Here is a 21071-nt window from a genome sequence, read left to right as displayed (position 1 = left end):
TCTTTAATTTAACCTTCCCTACTAAAAATTGTATAGAAAAATGGCTCACATGGTGAGTATGGATTGTTAAAAATATAACTATGAAAAAATGGAACTATGGAAAAATGTAACTGTTTATGATGTACATGCAGCCCCTTTCTGGAACCTGTACTTTGAGCAGCAGAAAATAACTTATTGGTCATACGCCAATGTACATACAACTGCGGGAAGAACATGTTAACTACCAACTCAAGGGAAGAGGACAAATGAATGTAAAAAAATTGTTAGCTGCCTATGGTTATCCTACTTCTGCAGTTTCGTTTCTTCTTGGAGGAAGCGGATTCTGGTTATTTGACTTTGCAACTTTATCTGATATATAATTTATTTTCACTCATTTTTCTTTGGCATCATCTTACTTGCAGGAAGATGTAACCTGGCCTTTAGGGGTCTTGGTGCTCGATGTTTCTGGTCAAATCCTCTAACGCATACAAATCCTGCAATGCATATTTGAAATTACAATTGTGTGGAAATTGCGTCTTAAGTAGATATACACGTGCAAGAGTTGCACCACCAAAGCAAAGTTAACCAATTAGAATAATGTGGAGAGTTGATACCTCTCCAGAAGCAGTACTGGATTCCTTCAGTTGACAGGCCTGGCAAGCATCAATTTCCTGTCAGTTTCTTTTCTATAAATCATTGATAAACTAATGAATATATTTTTCTTTTACCTTTGAAAATTGATGTTACAGATGTCCCAAAGAAAACTGTCCTTCTTGGCAGGTTCCATAGCAACCTTCTTGGGACATCGATAGGCTCCAAACTGGATTCGTGATCCGCAAATACCTGCATCAGAGTAAAAATGCGTTACATCCCTCTCCCACACCGTTGAATACATTTAATGATTCAATGTATACACCAAAATTATTCTTATGCTGGTTATCAAATTGAGATCTTCGTTTGTTAACATCATTTTCCATTGCAGAAATCTCCAGTTGGCAGTGCTATAAATAAACCTCTAGAGAATAAGAGCCTTATTACCTCATTGACCTGGAAATATGTGCCATTGAGGGGGAAGCTACCTCTCATTGCTGTTCTGCAAGGTATCTACAAGGAAGTAGATGTTTCAATAAAGACAACAAAAGGATAAAGAAAGAAAAATAAAGCTACTTGAATGTCCAATTTTTCCACTATTACTGATAAGCATATCCATTTTTTTTTCTCTCACCAAAATTGTGCCTCTGACAGTTTGAGACTCTGCCTCTCTCGTGCTGCTGCATGGAAAACATGTTGGATTTTTGCAGACACCACTTTCCTGGTAGCTACATTTACCTTCTGGAGGTTGAACTGAATCTGCAGTCTCACCTATTAAGATGTCGTCAATTTGGGTACAATCAGTAGAATAGATGTGAAGTCCACTTCAGCACGATATAACTTGGTCTGTGTATTCAGTATAATTCTATGATTTTGTATTTGCCAGGATTTATTTATGTTTATGCGCATGTGGTAGTGGGGAAAAGATGAGAGGAGGAGGCGTGAGTTGTCATTAGGTTACTTTAATGAGATTTAGAAGTTAATAAACACCCACCCACTCTCATTTTGGTGACATTCCTATTTGAGTTATGAAGTGATTTTAGACAATATAACCTACCTGGAGTCCATATAGCCAGAAGGTATGGACTTGGATCATCAGCTTCTCGTCTGTCCATCTGTATATTTAATTTTTTTGTTAGTGAAAATCAAGTTGTATATAAACAGATTCGTTAAAGTTAAAACTAGAAATAAGAAATAACTAACCGCTTTCAGTAATGGATGTGAATCTGGGAGTTCATAGCTGCAACATAGAAGTCATTTGTCACTCATAGCTCCTACTTATATTTTAGTCTTAGTGTATCTATCCACTTCTAATTTATAGTATAGAGTTATAAACTTACACTTGGTGCTCTGTCCGGAGTCGACTGATGTGCTTTAGTTTGGGTATTGGTATAGAAGCAAGTTCTGGATTCAAAGCAACTAGGGCTTTTGACATATCACTTTCTCCCATTTCCATCTGCTCTTGCATAAAGCTCTGCAAGTTTGTAGTGAATTCTTCTACGTTGAGCTTTATGACAGGGATCTCATCAGGGTCCTCATAAAATGCATCCTCGATATCTCTATCTGACACTTCCATGGGCGGCTCTGGGGATGTCGGTTCCTCAATAAATGGTTCGCAGTTTCTTGTCGACCCCATTCCGCTCTCTACGTTATCCTCACATGTAAGTAGCTGCATAGGCTTTATTGTCACATTAGAGCTCTTATTAGTATAAACTGGTGTAGCTGAACTGACTATCTGTTTCTCTTCTAGCCCTGGAAGAGCAAGTCTTGCACTGCACGAAACACATCGGGTATGTCAATGTATTGTAGTCTTTGAGCGTTCTAGCCTTTCATGTCATTTTATAGACTCGTATAGAGAGATAGCACAAACTAACCTTGCAAAAGCACTTGCAAAATGTCGGCATTCTGCTCTCATTGGACAAGCATTGCAGTTTGGCTCTCTCTTTGTGCAAAAAACCTGTATCCCAATATACAGAAACCAATCTTTTGAGGAACTCTTTTCATGTGGTTAGTGTACATAATGGTTGCTAGTGGCTGTTAGTAAACTATCAGAGGAGACGACGTACCTTTCCAAAAGTTATCATTTGGTAGTGTAGCTCATACCTGTAGTGCCATAATACATAATTAGTCGACATTGTGGGCTTGCCAAAGCTAGGCAAATAGTTCTTGTAGATTGAGATAGGTAATTCTAGTAAAGTTAAATTACAATGTTTCCTGATCCAGCTTGCAGAGTCTTGGCCAAAGATATTTCTGGATTGATTCCAGCACTGGATAACTGCAAGGAAACAAAATTAGTGTAGGCAATAGTTCGCAAACATTATTGTTATTGCTTAACATATACTTACAGTTCAAGGAGATGCAACTGGAGTGACTCAGGAAGAGGTTGTAGAGGAACCCAACCAAGTCGAACAGCAATGCGTCCAACATTTGTGTCAACCTAAGAAGCGGAATAATCAGTGCAGGTTTTATTTTTCTCTTATGAGATATATATATATAAACTTGAGGTTTACGTGCAGATTTGCTTACCGGGAAAGCGAGATGATGAAGAGTTAAAAGACGTACACACTCCACACTTTTTAGCCCTAGACCTCGTACGCTCAATAGATAGTCCCTGCAAGGCATTTTGTTATAAAAAGTGAAGAATGTGGTTTTAGATTTTGACATATTATCATGTGGCAGAGATACTAGGATTTTTGTCATGCCTTCTGCTACATGCTTTTCATAAAATGAATGAATGGATTAACTTGAACGAGGGGCTTACTTGGCTTTATCTGGTTGAACATCCCTCAGCCATTCTAGATCGACTCTTTCATGATCTTCAACCAGACGATTAAGAAAAGCCTGCACATATCCAACAAAATACTTCGGTTCTCTAGGTGTCTTTGAGGTAATAGGATACTCTAAGGAGTCATTCATTAAATGCTACATACCTTCATTCGCTCTGCTAGCATGTTATTCATTCCCCTTTCTTTAATCGCATCAGAAATCTGCTTAACATCAGCAGTTCGTAATGCTTCATAGTCTAAAGAGTCCATTGCATCCCTGCTTTTTTCTCTTGTTCCATTCTTCAATAGCACCTCCTTTCTCAAGCTATCCCAGTCAAATGGTTCTGGCTTTTCTTTCTCGGATTTTCTCTTTCTTGCATTTGGAGTTGTGGTGCTGATCTTACTGGATGGTTCGTCGGAAGAACGTACTTGTCTAATTTCATTGGGTTCAAGTGTTGTACTATCACCGTGCTTCCAATTATCTGCAATAACATTCAAATTATACTCAAATTTTATCCTGTATATGCAGTGATTAGAAAATATTTCTATTATATTACCATTAGGCTGTTTACTGGATGCTTCAGCCGGTCTTGTGGGGTTCGTCTGAGATGTGCTCTCCTGCTGAAAGCTGTCCTGCTTCCCTCGCATATTCTTGATTGGTTGTTGGCCATATCCGTTTTGAGACCCATTTGAAAAATCAGTTCGGAATTCAAAGTGTTTGTTTGGAATTGAATGATTAACTGCCGGCTGAAATTCTGGTCTTCCATTTTGTATGGATGTAAGAGAATTTGTTGCACTCTGTCCTATGTAATTATGTCCGCACTCCACACCTGTTCTATTGGGGATCTCAAAATCTGTTGAAGCCAGAGAAGACATGGTCTCTTTTCCCGATAATCCAAGAACATCTGCTTCCCATTTTTCCAGGCCCATCGACCTATTTGGTCCTGAATTATTGGAAGGGACTGTTGAAGTGAGTGGATTGTAATACGCGTTCTTGCCTCTGACAGGTCCTGGATTTTGACTGTATGTGGTGTTTTCTAATGGCCGATTACCAATAAAGGGTCTCTTATTTGGAAATAAACTTCCCATGATTCGAAACTGGTCTTGCTGCAATGCAGAAATTCTTTCAGCCTGTTCTGTAACACTTACATGACTGAGGTTTTTGTTGAAATTTAACCCTTCTTCAGCTTCTGAATTTGACCCTGAGCTGGATCTGAAATCTTCACAGGCTTGAAAAACAAAAGATTCCGAAGAACTTTGTGAAGAAATTATGTCTTCTTCGGTTCTCCTGGTTTGGTCATTCATTGAGAAAGCTCCTTTTCCTTTCATGTCATTTTCTGCCCTGTACTCAGATGATTCAATGGATGTCACGGAGCTATTGCACACGGGTTCCCTTACTATGTTGTTATCACAAGTTGTTTCATCTGGATGTGTTACGCGGACCTCATGGTGTTTAACCGGTCTTTCTCCATTTCCGCAGAATGTTTGCCCAGTAGATGTTGATTTGAGAGGGAACTTAGCTGCAAGAGACATGAAAGCAGAGCTGCAAGTAGAAGGGAGAAGTTATAGAATGTGATTAGCTTCTTTTACATTGCACGGTTCTTATTCTTGTGCCGAGGAAATCAATTTTACCTTGAAAGATGATCTGAAACATTTTGTGTGAGAAACACACCTATCACTGAATCAACAACAGATCCTTTCCACTTAGAGAATCGCCTGTCCCCTGCAAAGATGTAATGTTGTTTCAGGTGTTACATCCCAAAGTTGAATGTGCCAGGTAAATAAATCTGATTGTTATCCTAAATGTTGTAGGAATCATCGGTGGACTAACTCTAGCTTCATTCTCCACCCTGAATAGTTATTATTATTTTTTTTCTTTCTAGCACACAAAGATTTAGGTAATTAAAACTAGTTCACTAATACTTATATTGAAAGCATTTGGTTTGTTTCTAATGTGAAATCTGACAAAGTATATACAGCAAGGCAAATAAAAAATGCTTTTTTTTCCTTTATTTTGGATTCATAGTGTTTTTTGGATAATATCTTTCTAGACGTAGTTGCCATGAAGGAAAAAAAACAGTAAGTTTGTATCGTTTAACATTTTATGGTATGTGATTATATATCAAAAATAGTAAAGATGTCAGTATTCAGGAGCTAATACCTTGGACTAGATGCATACGTGCGATGAACGAGTCCACACGACCCCGGAACATTTTTCTTTCTTCCTCCCACCATTTTTCTTTATTATTGTCCACTGTTTCAGCAGTTTCATCTCCTTCCTTACCCATTAAGAGGTTCCACAGCCTATTTGTTTCTGGATCAAGGTCCACTCTAGGCCGAGGCTTCCGCCTTTTGACTACATCAAATTCCACGTATGGAACAACAGTACCACTCCCTCTGTATGGCACAAGTGCATTTTGTTCTTTCCGAACTATTTTCTTGCCATTGTTATTGATGCTCAGGTCTTGCATAAGGTCTGTGATATCATTTATGGAAAATACACGTCTCTCCTTTTCTTGTACTGGTCCTGCACACAGAAAGAAAAAAAGACAACTTTAATTTTTTATCAAGCATATTCAGCATTATGTTGACAAGAATAACTTGCTAATGTTAACCTGCGAATTTCTTGGAGGAATAGCCTTTGCTTCTGGACTTCTTGGACTCTTGTTGAAGAATTTTTTTCGACGACGTTTGTCCAGCTGGCGGTCTTTTGGCCGCAACACGATCGGGAGTAGTTATAGTTCCATTCATCGGAATGGGTTTCGGGTCTCTTTCAGATGTAGATTTGGGATTCCAGTTAGTCATTGCTGTGACAGAGTTGGTGATTTGCTTGTTAGCAGAGTAATGGGATGTCTGTGGTGCTATTTGCTCTGAACGTAAACGCTCTTGAGACAAAGCATGCTGCTGCTGCCGTTGAAGCATGTGCATCATATTCATGTAGTAATGATAAGCGAGCATGTTAGATCTATCATTATTTGTGTTTCTTGATACGATCTGTCCTCTATGATCAGCATTTGTTAACCCACCATTCTGGTGCATTCTGGAGATTTGTGCAGGGGAAGTCATATTCCCTCGGCTTTCAGTTGGTCCCCAGACGTCTTCAATGGAAATGCCAGAAGGCGTGCTGGATGAGGTCCCATGAAATGTACTCTCAACCTTCTTTTTCTGGTGCATTAGACCATTTTGCAAGGAGTTGCTGGTTTCACAGTTGCGATAACCTCTCTCAGAGACTCCGTTCAACCTTAGTTGAGAACCCATCAGTGTGATAGCATGCGAGTTTCTTGATCCTTGTTTCTCAGTGACATCTACCGGATTTTCCAGAATTTGCGGCATTGAATGAACTGCTGATTGTCTTCTATCGTCAAAGTCTGGTCGAATGACAAGCTGAGCAGGGCCGCCTCCAGACATCTGATGATGCACCTGATTGTTGTACCCGTCGATATTTGGGTGTGTATTAGTCATTCGCACGTTGAAATTCCTAGCAAGGACATTCAAATGGTTTTTAGATGTAGGCATCGGGGATGTATTTGCCATCTGAGTTGACCCTTGAAGAGAGATATTATTCGCCGAGTGGACAGAATTGTATGCAGGCTGTGTCTGCTGTCTCTCTCTGTCAAAGGTATTTTGCTGTCCTTCATTCACCACAAGCATCGGTGGCCCGTTCAATTCTGTTGACCATTCTGCTTCTTGGGAATCCAAATTTAAATTAAAAGGCCGCTTATTCCCTTCATTATTATGTACCTGCTGATTTTCGTTTTCTGTTCCATTACCCAAGTCAAAATTTAATTTTCTCTTGCATGATTTTTCTGCAGGTGGCTCCAGATTCGACGCTTGAGCGATATTTCCCGCATCACTCAGTTGATCTGTTGAGGGTTTAGTGACACTCTTGCGCACATACTTCCTTTTTGCCGCAGTATTTCCATCAGGAGTGGCGGCGGTTTTTGCAACCTCAGGCTTTGGAGTCTTTTTGGTTTTCTTCTTTTCTTTTATGACCTTTGGACGGTGTTTCCTTCTCTTGGGTGTTTTCTGCTGTGGTGTCTTGTTCTGATCAATTCCTCCATCTCCACCTTGAATAATTGTATTTTCCTCTTGCAAGTTCTGAGTCGCTGCAGTTGATGAACCCACGACAGTGTTGTTGACCAAAATTTCATTATCCTCTATTTCGATTATTTCAGGTTGTGGAGACAAGATAACTTTATCCTGCTTATGTTGTTTGTTTTGGATTGAGGTTTCGCCAATCGACAAATCTGGTACTTGAATGACCTGGCAATTTTTCGACTGTTTCTGCTGGTCCGGCGTTACTGGCTCTAACAGGAACGGCCTTAAGGCACTTGACGATTCTCCAATTTCTGAACTTGCTGGTAAGTTTAGGTTCGGCACTGAAAGTCGACCTACTACAAGAATGCAGAGCGTTAAGATTATCAATTATAGCTATTGTTCTAAACTTGTTCTTATGAAGAATATTAGTATACATCACTAACACATTATATAGATTATTTGGAATACTCAAAATAAGGGACATGCATCTGTAACCAAGCAGCAAGGGTGAATAAACGAGCACCAAATCACGGACTTCGAAAAAGAGTATTCTTTTAGATACATATAGACTTAGAAATGTTTGCCTTGTCATTTAGCCACATAATACATATTGCTCAAGTGACACAGTATAATTTACTTATTACAATACATCTCATGACATCACAGTTAATATTGGTGGTAAAGTAGACTCTTTGCAAGTTAATCCTCTTGTGCACATTTACGTAAATTAATTCGCATAAAACAAGTGTTAAAAAATAATAAATAAATTATTTTGGCGGATATAGTAAACTCACCGTTTGGCATTTCTTGTAGGTTGTAACCACCACCGTTACACCTTGCATGCAGAGCGGGATTCTGTTGGAGATTCGCACCACCAACCGCATAATTCACGTGATTCCCCACGACATAATTGCTCCCGTTTAGTGCCCCATATGACGTAGGGGCACATGGTGCTCTCCTCATACCCATCAATTCCGCTAAAGAATGCACCTTTTGAGGTAGTACAACTTCACCCGGATTCTGGTTCGAGCTTCCGAACTTGTTCATTGCGCTAACATCTTCAAAGTTGTGACGATGGTCCACACGATTCACCCCTGCACCCCCAAAACTGTGAGGCGGACGATTATAGACTTCAGGAGGAGCAAAGTCTTGATTACTCCGCTGCAGCCTGTTATAAGTCTCAACTGGAGCAACACCTTGAACGTTATTTGGGCTGCGTAAATCGAACTCGTTTGGCAGTGCATTCGATACCTCGTTTGGCAGTGCTTTCGATACCTCGTTCTGTAAAACATCACTGTAAATCCCCAGCAAATCCATCCAATTTTCTTCGCCCATTTGATTTCGTGGGGTTTCAGATTCGACATTATTCGACCTCTGCAGAACAATTGGTTTGTCTGGTGTGGACGGAACCCAATTACCTCCATTTTGCATAACACCCTTTTCCCGGGGAACGTGAAACCCCCTCCCCAGGTTCATCTTCCTAAGGACCAGTGAAATAAAAATTCAATCTTTTTATTTTTGACTTTTCTTTAGATGTACTGTGTGTATTTGTGAACCAAAATCAGTATATTGATCCAGAACAACCTTAATTGCCACTGTCCTAAAACTGAATTCACCAGATGCTACACGTGACTGAAAATCAGAAAAAACAAGGCTGAAAATCCACAGAATTAATGCCCAGAAATTCAATTCCAAAAATAATAACAGACCGTTGTCAACAATCAGTGATCTCTGCAGATGTCAAATTCGTAAATTTCTGCAAAACCCAGCTATCTGACTTTACTTATCGGCAAATGTACCTTCCAAAAGAACTGCACAGAGGCTGGAAATGGAAGATTCGCCGAATCAGAAATGAATTGAACGATTTTAATTCCAAATATAAATTAAAAAAATTTAATTCTTCTTTTTTCTTTTTGATGTATCCAGGTGAATTAAAACCCACAAATCTTGAATTGGAGATTCTCTCTCTCCCGTGTGAATAAAAAAGCAATCACATAAGAGATATGGGTTCTTTACACCCAAAACAAAAGCATGTTAAATTCAGTTAAAATCAATCGAGAAAAAAATAAAACGCATAAATTTAATGAAAAAGGAAAAAAAAAAGTGAAATAAAGAATTTAATTAAGTGATAAATAAGCTCACCGATCTCTACGTACATCCGTTGTATATACACACAAACGTGAGTGAGTAGCTTCAGAACGAGTCAATGCCGGAGAGACAAGTCCGCCTTCGTTATAACTGTGAAAAATTTTAGAGAGAGAGAGAGAGAGGAGAGAGAGAGAGAGAAATACTAAGCAATTAAACAAAGAATAGGACAGTAAAGTTCCCTTATATACACACAAAAGGAAATGTGCATGGTTAGGCAGGTAGGAATTTCGTGCATGACGATAATCAGTGGCGAATCCAGAATTTTATCGATACAGAATTCGAAAATTCAATACACTGCAAAATATATAAATAATAAATAGAGAAACACTACAAATTTTTTTAAAAAATTGTACCTATTTCGTGTATCAATTTTAGGTTGTTTTCGACATGGTCTTGTTTCTTAAAAAATATTTATAAATTTATAGAAAAGACTTGCTCTTTCAAATTATAACAAAAAAAAATCTCCAATTTTTTGTATCTATATTATATTTTTGTTCTCATTTTATTGCCCCTATATATATACGTCGATATGCACACTTTTGCACAAAACTAGATTTACCGTGATATTATCAGTATGATTTATTAAATATACATTCAAGGTTGATAAAATCTTCGAATCCGTTGACTTGATTTACTCGTTGGAAAAGAGGATTTTTATTTACTGTTTTTCGGCGCGATGCAATTTCTTTTATTGCGTATCCGGGTTTTTTTATTACGATAATATATAGTTGATATTAATATTTATTACATAAATCTCTGTATTGCGATTAGGGGACACGTAATGGTCGTGTCACGCATTGGATTTTGACGGGTAATATCACCCCATTTCAAAAAATTGCACTTAAACGGGTTCGAAACGGGTTATATCCAAGTTAGTATGTAATATAGAATGATAAATTATATTTATAAAAATACTGTTTCTCGAAAATCAAAGAATTAATTTTTATAAATAATAACTTTTACGGGTGTTTCTAAAGAGTTTGGGTAATGGGTACTCGTAAAAAGTTAGACGACATAGCGGGAGATTTTATAAATTTGTACTCGAAACGGGTAGATTAAGACGGATTTTGTAAATTGTGCGGCGATGGATTATGTAATAATCATTTCATACTCGCCCCATTGTCATCCTTAATTACGATATTGGAGCAGTCAATAAAAGCTCATTTGAAAAACAGTTGTAATTTCTTTAAGTGCCATCTCATCGGGATAGATATAAATGCAAATATCTTATTTTTGTTATATTATTAATTTTTTAGATATTAGTCCAGTTTAAATGCTTTAACATGTGTAATCTATATAATATATAAAAGTTGAATTGCATAGCTAATTGATTGACATTTGGCAATTTCAATTGATGACATGTCTTCAATTTCATCCCAAGTGGCGAATTGGTTGGTCGAAATAAATCATCAAAAAACATGTCATCATTTTCCAAAATTAAAGATAGTTAAATATGTTTAATTATTTTATTAATATATTTATATCCTACCATATATAAAATGCTCTAAATATATCAACTTTTTTGAAAACCCTAAATAAATTTATTTTTGAATTTAATTTTATAAATAATTTAATTTTAATTTAGTTAAATTCGATTTAAAATCTTCTCTTATTATAATTGGATGATTGGTGGTGTTACGAATTTTTTTAATTTTAATTCATAAACTTGGATTTATATTAAAACAAATATTGTAGAATAAATTATTTGATATTATACATTTTACATGAACATGACTAGAGAATATGTATTTTTTTTTACTAATTTACTATTATATATTAATATTATCTATAAAAAAAGATAGATATGTGTTTGAATTTACTATCTTGCGAAAATTGACACCATTTGTTATGCCATGTGTAGAGTAATATACTCCCACTTATTTATCATATTGAAAATTATACTACATGAATTTCATGTTATTATTTAAATAATTATTTTTTTCTTCACTGAAGAATCCAGTGACAATAAATTTTACGATTGATTTAACTTTTTAAATTATATACTAATTAAAATACGAATTTTATCATGATTATACTAATAAATTGAATGACCTAAGCTAAGTTTAATCAATTGATAAAAAAATGAATTGATTTTATATATTTCAAAATATAATAATTCTAAATCTTTGGTATTAAATTCATTTTTATTTAATGGCTAACATTAATAATATCAATTGTTTTGTTTAAAATGTATAATGATCGTATATACTATATATTGTATTCCACTAATAAGGATTTCATTATGACTCTAATAAATATAATTATGGAAATATCTAGATCAACACTAACCCAAAAGTATCAAAATGAGTTTGCAAATATTTATGTGCTATTTAATATTTTATTTTGATATTTATATAAATGTATTTGCTCCAACCATAGGAATTAAATCGTTGTTAATTAAATATATCTAATTGCCACATGTTATTTTCTAAATGGACACTGAGGTGGTTGAATTCATAACTCATGTTTGATATTTTATTCACCATGATTGCATAATGTATTTTTACATTTGAAAGATGAAATATCAAAATACCTCATTTCATAAATCTAATGGAATTAAAAATTACTATTTTGGAGAATAAAAATGGTGGTTAAATGTTTTGATAGCTCATTTAATAATCTCACTCGAAGTGCTCTTGCCGTATATAGTTTATATTAATAATTTACCTAATGTTTGTTTCCCTCTTACATCAACCGCTTATGGTATGATTTTTGAAGGAATTTTTTTATTGATGAAATATTCCAATAATGCTTATTATACCCTGCACACACGACATTTATTTATGGTACTTTTTAAATACAAAAATTACCCTCAGGTGAACTTTACACGAAATATTTATTCTTCTTAAATAACACTTTCACAATTTTTTATTATTACCATGACCACCCCTGAGGGTAATTTTTAAGTTTAAAAAATATGATAAAAGAAATGTCCCGTCTGCAAGGGTAGACTCCATATTTTTTGGGATATTATATAGAATAAAAAAGATTCCGTACAAAAATCACACCATAAGGGGGTTGTGTAAGACATAGACAAACATAAGGGGAATTTTAGTAATCACCGATAAGTGGGGGTGTTTTCTGTAATTTAGTCTAAGTTCAGGAGGATTTTCATAATTTATCTTATTAACAATGATTATTGTTCTTTTACGTCTTAATGTTTGCTTATACCCTTATAATATTTTATATAATTTTAATGTCAATTTGATAATATAATTAAATATTAATTTCTAATATATTTAATATGTGTTTTTTTATGGTTCAACTACCACACATAAGAAATTTGATATAAATGTTCGAGATTGAATAGAATTATTTTTTTATGTCTTCAATTTCATCCCAAGTGGCGAATTGGTTGGTCGAAATAAATCATCAAAAAACATGTCATCATTTTCCAAAATTAAAGATAGTTAAATATGTTTAATTATTTTATTAATATATTTATATCCTACCATATATAAAATGCTCTAAATATATCAACTTTTTTGAAAACCCTAAATAAATTTATTTTTGAATTTAATTTTATAAATAATTTAATTTTAATTTAGTTAAATTCGATTTAAAATCTTCTCTTATTATAATTGGATGATTGGTGGTGTTACGAATTTTTTTAATTTTAATTCATAAACTTGGATTTATATTAAAACAAATATTGTAGAATAAATTATTTGATATTATACATTTTACATGAACATGACTAGAGAATATGTATTTTTTTTTACTAATTTACTATTATATATTAATATTATCTATAAAAAAAGATAGATATGTGTTTGAATTTACTATCTTGCGAAAATTGACACCATTTGTTATGCCATGTGTAGAGTAATATACTCCCACTTATTTATCATATTGAAAATTATACTACATGAATTTCATGTTATTATTTAAATAATTATTTTTTTCTTCACTGAAGAATCCAGTGACAATAAATTTTACGATTGATTTAACTTTTTAAATTATATACTAATTAAAATACGAATTTTATCATGATTATACTAATAAATTGAATGACCTAAGCTAAGTTTAATCAATTGATAAAAAAATGAATTGATTTTATATATTTCAAAATATAATAATTCTAAATCTTTGGTATTAAATTCATTTTTATTTAATGGCTAACATTAATAATATCAATTGTTTTGTTTAAAATGTATAATGATCGTATATACTATATATTGTATTCCACTAATAAGGATTTCATTATGACTCTAATAAATATAATTATGGAAATATCTAGATCAACACTAACCCAAAAGTATCAAAATGAGTTTGCAAATATTTATGTGCTATTTAATATTTTATTTTGATATTTATATAAATGTATTTGCTCCAACCATAGGAATTAAATCGTTGTTAATTAAATATATCTAATTGCCACATGTTATTTTCTAAATGGACACTGAGGTGGTTGAATTCATAACTCATGTTTGATATTTTATTCACCATGATTGCATAATGTATTTTTACATTTGAAAGATGAAATATCAAAATACCTCATTTCATAAATCTAATGGAATTAAAAATTACTATTTTGGAGAATAAAAATGGTGGTTAAATGTTTTGATAGCTCATTTAATAATCTCACTCGAAGTGCTCTTGCCGTATATAGTTTATATTAATAATTTACCTAATGTTTGTTTCCCTCTTACATCAACCGCTTATGGTATGATTTTTGAAGGAATTTTTTTATTGATGAAATATTCCAATAATGCTTATTATACCCTGCACACACGACATTTATTTATGGTACTTTTTAAATACAAAAATTACCCTCAGGTGAACTTTACACGAAATATTTATTCTTCTTAAATAACACTTTCACAATTTTTTATTATTACCATGACCACCCCTGAGGGTAATTTTTAAGTTTAAAAAATATGATAAAAGAAATGTCCCGTCTGCAAGGGTAGACTCCATATTTTTTGGGATATTATATAGAATAAAAAAGATTCCGTACAAAAATCACACCATAAGGGGGTTGTGTAAGACATAGACAAACATAAGGGGAATTTTAGTAATCACCGATAAGTGGGGGTGTTTTCTGTAATTTAGTCTAAGTTCAGGAGGATTTTCATAATTTATCTTATTAACAATGATTATTGTTCTTTTACGTCTTAATGTTTGCTTATACCCTTATAATATTTTATATAATTTTAATGTCAATTTGATAATATAATTAAATATTAATTTCTAATATATTTAATATGTGTTTTTTTATGGTTCAACTACCACACATAAGAAATTTGATATAAATGTTCGAGATTGAATAGAATTATTTTTTTTTATACTAAATAATAGATCATTGCAAAAACAATTGTTGCAAAATTAGAATTTTTGATTATAATTATAATTATAATTATAATTATAATTATAATTATAATTCTTTGAATTAGTATTAGTATTAATACTAGAAATAGGATTCAAATTGTAATTATGATTAATATAATATTAGGATTAGAATTATAATTAAGATTATGATTATGCTTAGTACGATAATTAGTGACATGTATTAGTATTAGGATTATGATTAGCATTAAGTTTGCGATTAGAATTATAATTAAGATTAGAATTAGAATTAACACTAGCATTAGCATTAACATTAGTATTATTAGTATTAAAATTATTAGGCTTATGATTAGTGTTAGGAATAGGATTATGATTAGGATTAGGATTTGAACTATGATCAGTGTTATGAATAGAATTAGGAATACGATAAGGATTTGGATAATATTAGAATTACAATCATAATTAGCATTAGCATAATAATTAGCATATCTAGATTACATTAGCATCAAAATTACTATTAGCATTAACATTAACAATATTAACATATTAGTATTAGTAATAGTATTAATAATAGTATTAGTTGTAATATTAGTATTAGTAATAGTATTAGTATTGGTATTAGTATTAGTATTAGTATTAGTATTAGTATTAGTATTAGTATTAGTATTAGTATTAGTATTAGTATTAGTATTAGTACAAATATTAGTAGTAACATAAGTATCTGTATCAATATTATTATTGGTATCAGTATAAGTATCAGTATCAGTATCAGTACCACAATATCTATCAGTACCAGTATCAGTATCATTATTAGAATCGGTATCAGTATCAGTATCAATATCAATATCAGTATCAGTATCAGTATCAGTATCTGTATCAGTATCGGTATCGGTATCGGTATCGGTATCGGTATCGGTATCGATATCAGTATCAATATATGTATATGTATCATTAGCATTAGATCATTAGCAATAAAATTAGTTTTAGCATTTATATTAGTATTAGTAATAGTAAGTATTATTACTAATATTAGTATTAATATCAGGATAAGTATCCGTATCAGTATTAGTATCAATATCAGTACCAGTATCAGTACCAGTATATGTATCAGTATCGATATCAGTTTCAGTATCAATATCAGTATAAGAATCAATATTAGTATCAATTTTAGTATCAGTATCAATATCAGTATCAGTATCAATATTAGTATTAGTATCAATATTATTAGTATAATATTAGTATTAGTATTACTATTTTTATCGGCATCAATATCAGTATGAGTAACAATATTAGTATCAGTATTAGTATGAGTATCATAATTAGTAATAATATTCGTATTAATATTAATATTACTATGAGTATCAATATGACTATCAACATCAGTATCAGTATCAGTATCAATATCAGTATCAATGTCAGTATCAGTATCACTATCAATATCAGTATTTGAATCAATATCAGTAAGTATTAGTATTAGTATTAGTATAAGTATTAGTATTAGTATTAGTATTAGTATTAGTATTAGTATTAGTATTAGTATTAGTATTAGTATTAGTATTAGTATTAGTATTAGTATTAGTATTAGTATTAGTATTAGTATTAGTATTAGTATTAGTATTAGTATTAGTATTAGTATTAGTATTAGTATCAGTATCAGTATCAGTATTAGTATGAGTATGAGTATCAGTATCAGTATCAGTATTAGTATTAGTATTAGTATTAGTATTAGTATTAGTATTAGTATTAGTATTAGTATCAGTATTAGTATTAGTATTAGTATTAGTATTAGTATTAGTATTAGTATTAGTAACAGTATTAGTATTAGTATCAATATAACTATTATTAGTATCAGTATTAGTATTAATATTTGTATTAGTATGAGTATTAGTATCGATATTACTATCGATATTAGTATTAGTATTAGTATTAGTATTAGTATTAGTATTAGTATTAGTATTAGTATTAGTATTAGTATTAGTATTAGTATTAGTATTAGTATTGGTATTGGTATTGGTATTGGTATTGGTATTAGTATTTGTATTAGTATTAGTATTAGTATTAATATTAGTATCAGTATTAATATTAGTATTAGTATTAGTATTAGTATTCGCATTAGTATTGATATTCGTATTAGTATTAGTATTAGTGTTAATATTAGTATTAGTATTAGTATTAGTATTAGTATTAGTATTAGTATTAGTATTAGTATTAGTATAAGTATTAGTATTAGTGTTAGTATTAGTATTAGTGTTATAGCAATAGTATTAGGATTAATATTAGTATTAGTATTAGTATTAATATTAGTATTAGTATTAGTATTGGTATTGGTATCAGTATTGGTATTGGTATTAGTATTATTATTAGTATTAGTATTAGTATTAGTATGTGTATCGATATTGATTAGTATCAGTATTAGTATTGATATTAATTAGTATAAGTATTAGTATCAATATTAATATCAATATTGGTATCAGTATTGGTATCCATATTGGTATCGGTATTGATATCAGCATTGGTATCAATAAGGACGTATACATCTTATCTCTTTTGCAATATTTATAAGTTGTATTGTTGTTTGAGCAATTTGCATCACTAATTAAACGTCATTAGTTATAAACTTACAGGTTATTTGAATATCTATTTTGTTACTTCTCTCCTACCATGTTTGTTGTTAATTTAGTTATTTTGCAAAATATTGACATTGTGTAGTAGGTTGCATTCCTCGAACTAGAGTTATACCATATATTTTAAATGATTTCACTTAATCTTCATATCGTGTTTGCGCGCTTCACGTTTTCTTCTTTAGAATATTTAATTTAATCTCATATGTTAAAATTCTGAAATAAGAGATAAAGTTTATGGTTTTTTTTTATTTTCTTCCATTTTGTTTACTTGAATTGCTATTGTTATAAAGAGATAGTCGTTTACATATTATTATTTTTCTCATTTTAAAACTGACATCCGTGCAACGCACGGGTGAAGAACTAGTTTTTAATATAATTGTTATTGTTGATTATTAAATCAGATAATCCAATTTTTTCTTTTCTTTTCTCTTTCTAAATTTAACAAAATAATTTTCAATTTGGTTAGCGTTTGATTGGGCCTTTGGGCTTCGATTTGGCCTTTGGGCCTATTAAGCGTAACTTTTGGTCCATTGGATTCTAATTTTTTATTAATAACGAATTACCGGTTTTCTTTAAAAGAAAAAAAACTTCCACGGTTATTTGTTAGAAGAGTAATTATGGTCAAAGTAAGGTCAAATTATGAAAAAACTTTTTTATTTAGGTGATTACAGTTACTCTCTTAACTATGAATTTTCTTATTGCAGCGTCAAATTTAGTGGAATATTTTAGATTAAGTGAAATATTCTCGAGTTGGTATCCGTTTTACTGCATTCAAGCTCTACATTTTGAAATAAGATAATCATAAGACGTGTCTGTTGGCTTGAAAATATCATACTGTGGTGCATCAGAATTTGCATCTATGTACAAAACGAATAAGAGACCATTTCACGGATAGAAGAGTCAGTTGAATTTGATACTTTAAGAGTGAACGTGTAAGAAAATTCATAGTATATGAGTGACTTCAATAACGCAAATATAAATATTTTTTTTCGTAATTTAATCTTATAGTGGGCATAATTTACAAATTCGATGATTTATTATAAACATGTAATGAAAAATTGAAATAATTCGGAGAAGTAAGTAAACTCATTCTCACTGTACTTCTGTCAATGGTGTATTCTATGCGTAAGATGAGCAAAAAGGGCTTGAATTTGGCGGCAAATCTCCTGATTTCTTCTCCCAACATTTATGGGTCAGGTAATTTCATTATCAATTGTCGAAGCCTACTCCATTTTCTCCCCGTCTTTCGTTATTTGGGTACAGAATCTGTTGCCAATTGCAATTCCCGTGAGAAATTGAAGCTTGAATTGGGAAACATTAATGGATTGGATGATGCTCTTAGCTTGTACGAAACCATGGCGGAAACGAGGCCTTTGCCCTCTGTAAACCAATTCAATCAATTGCTGTCGAGGGTTGTCAATCTGAAACAGTATCCTGTGGCCATACGCCTTTTCAAAGACGTGTGTAGAATTGGGGTTTCAGTTGATGAATACACCATGACCATTGCTATCAACAGCTACTGCCTTTCTCACCGAGTCGATTTCGGGTTTTCCGTTCTCGCATTGTTCTTCAAGCGCTGTTTCGTACCCAATTCCGTCACTTTTAATACGTTGCTCAAGGGTTTGTTTCGAGAAGATAGGATTACTGAGGCGCAAGGATTGTTCAGGAAGATTGTAAGAGAAGGGCTGTGCGATCTAGATGTCGTTACTTACGGGACTGTGATCGATGGACTTTGCAAAGCTGGTAACTCTGCAGTGGCTATTGAACTGCTCAGAGTAATGGAGAATGGGGAATGTAAGCCAAACAGCTATATATATACCATGATTATTGATTGCTTGTGTAAATATAGAATGATAGATTCTGCATTGAAGCTGTTCGATGAAATGTCTGAGAAAAGCATAACGCCTGATGTTTTCACTTACAGTGCGTTGATACACGGCTTTTGCGATCTGAGTCGTTGGAAAGAAGTTAAAATGTTACTAAAGGAGATGATGGATTGCCGGCGATACCCAAATGTGGTGACGTACAATACTATTGTCGATGCTTTATGCAAAGAAGGTTTGGTGGATGAAGCCGAAGACGTGCTCCAAATCATGATGCTGAAAAATGTGATTCCGGATGAATTTTCCTACAATTCTTTGATGGATGGGTATTGTCTGCAAGGGCGAACGGATGAAGCTCGTAATGTGTTCGATTCCATGGCCAGCAAGAATATTGTTCTCGATGTTCAGAGCTATAACATTTTAATCAATGGATATTGCAGAAAAATGAAAATAGACGAAGCTGTGGATCTCTTTTGTGAGATGCCCAATAGAGGGTTGAAGCCTAACGTGGTTACGTATAATTCTCTATTAAACGGGCTGTTTCGTGGTGACAGATGTTCTTGCGCACTGAAGCTTTTTGACGAGTTACAGGCTGCTGGACTGAAACCAGACTTCTATACTTACTCTCACTTGTTGGATGGACTATGCGCAAACGGGCATATTGAACGAGCATTATTGTTTTTGAATGAGTTGGAGCAAAGGGGAGAGCATCGTCGAATTAATTACTATAGTGTCATCATCGATGGATTATGCAAAGCGAAGAAACTTGATAAAGCTCGAGCTATTTTTAACCATCTTCCTTCAAAAGGATTGGAGCGTAATGTGGTAACGTACAATATTCTGATAAAAGGATGTTGTCAAAGCGGGCTACTTGAAGAAGCTAAATATCTTCTTTTGAAGATGGAACGAGAATGTTTGTTGCCTAATCGGGTTACGTTTAATTGTATTGTTCAAGGAAATCTAAAGAGGGGCAAATACGAAGACGCAGCAGAGTTTCTCGAGGAAATGGTTTCTAAAGGATTCTCCCCAGATTCATCTACGTTTGCCTTGCTGCTTGATTTACTCGGTACAAAGGAACAAGAGCCTACAATTTTTAAAATGATCCAAAAGTTTGCCCCTACTACTTTACAACCAAAACTCGTCAATGTGTGAAGATGGAGAAGATTTGGATTATCTGTACAGTGTTGTTTAAACAGGTACGTGCTTTTTTTGTGCTCGTGAATAAAATAGTTGGATGGAATTTGATTACCGGGAAAAATTATAGTATAATGACAAATAACTTGTATCAAAGTTTTTTCCCTGAAATTTTCTGATGTAAGCACAAATCTAATGAATTTGCTACGAGTAGTAATGGATAAACAGATATTTTTCGAGATGTTGGTTCGATTGCATTTCTTGATCAATTAAGGCAATTTCTTGATCAACTGAAAAAAGATGAACATACATAAAACGTAAAGAGTTGCCTATTATGAATTGTATTCTCGTTGTTCGTACTTTTGTTTATAGATTCTAATTCCATAATAAACGGATATTGCAGAAAGACGAAAACAGACGAAGCTGTGGATCTCTCTCGTGTGATGCCGAATAGAAGGTTGAAGCCCTATGTTGTTACATATACTTCTCTATTACGTACAGTTGTATTTCTCAAGGAAATCTAAAGAGTGGCAAATACGAAGATGCAGCCCATTTTCTCGAGGAAATGGTTTCTAAAGGATTCTCCCCGGATTCATCTACATTTGGTTTGATGCTTCATTTACTCGGTACAACCGGACACGAGCCTACGATTTTTAAAATTATTCAAAAGTTTGCTCCTG

The 21071-nt window shown here is 32.9% G+C and overlaps 2 protein-coding genes and 1 long non-coding RNA gene across 4 annotated transcripts; 2 read left to right on the top strand and 1 right to left on the bottom strand.

The window, feature by feature from the left end:
• Positions 1 to 53: 53 nt before the first annotated feature.
• Positions 54 to 8849, bottom strand: LOC105977390 (transcriptional activator DEMETER). 2 transcript variants are annotated; one of them, XM_088819539.1, is made up of 20 exons: positions 8168 to 8849; positions 5951 to 7729; positions 5497 to 5862; positions 4968 to 5058; positions 3893 to 4878; positions 3501 to 3817; positions 3332 to 3411; positions 3097 to 3181; positions 2916 to 3007; positions 2777 to 2845; positions 2637 to 2673; positions 2445 to 2527; positions 1911 to 2342; positions 1774 to 1810; positions 1628 to 1685; positions 1205 to 1341; positions 1018 to 1083; positions 708 to 822; positions 594 to 632; positions 54 to 473 (listed from the first exon to the last, which is right to left on the bottom strand). In XM_088819539.1, the coding sequence occupies exons 1-20, from the start codon at positions 8847 to 8849 to the stop codon at positions 367 to 369; spliced, it is 5658 nt and encodes a 1885-aa protein (XP_088675665.1). In that variant the 3' UTR covers positions 54 to 366. The 2 variants fall into 2 exon arrangements, with proteins under 2 accessions (XP_088675665.1, XP_088675666.1); XM_088819540.1 differs by having other exon boundaries at positions 5951 to 7726.
• LOC148769919 (uncharacterized) lies at positions 752 to 1084 on the top strand. Its single transcript, XR_016031726.1, has 2 exons — positions 752 to 887; positions 962 to 1084. It is a non-coding gene; the product is annotated as an uncharacterized LOC148769919 (long non-coding RNA).
• A 9660-nt stretch (positions 8850 to 18509) lies between the features above and the next one.
• On the top strand, positions 18510 to 20931 carry LOC105977327 (uncharacterized). Its single transcript, XM_088819538.1, has 2 exons — positions 18510 to 20453; positions 20795 to 20931. Exon 1 carries the CDS (start codon positions 18544 to 18546, stop codon positions 20407 to 20409), a length of 1866 nt encoding a protein of 621 aa, XP_088675664.1. The 5' UTR covers positions 18510 to 18543; the 3' UTR covers positions 20410 to 20453; positions 20795 to 20931.
• The last annotated feature ends 140 nt before the right edge of the window (positions 20932 to 21071 follow it).

Source organism: Erythranthe guttata, chromosome 6 (assembly GCF_056151865.1).
Source record: "Erythranthe guttata isolate IM_541 chromosome 6, IM_541, whole genome shotgun sequence".
In the NCBI taxonomy this organism is placed as follows: Eukaryota; Viridiplantae; Streptophyta; class Magnoliopsida; order Lamiales; family Phrymaceae; genus Erythranthe; species Erythranthe guttata.
Note: the sequence above shows the minus strand (reverse complement) of the source record. Positions and strands in the feature narration are given on the sequence as shown.

Coding starts and splice junctions, on each gene's coding strand:
- LOC105977390 (XM_088819539.1), bottom strand. CDS start 8,849: ATGAACCTGGGGAGGGGGTTTCACGTTCCCCGGGAAAAGGGTGTTATG. Junction 5,059..5,496: donor ACGTATGCATCTAGTCCAAG/GTATTAGCTCCT, acceptor ACATCTTTGCAG/GGGACAGGCGATTCTCTAAG. Junction 1,686..1,773: donor CACATCCATTACTGAAAGCG/GTTAGTTATTTC, acceptor TTAAATATACAG/ATGGACAGACGAGAAGCTGA.
- LOC105977327 (XM_088819538.1), top strand. CDS start 18,544: ATGGTGTATTCTATGCGTAAGATGAGCAAAAAGGGCTTGAATTTGGCG.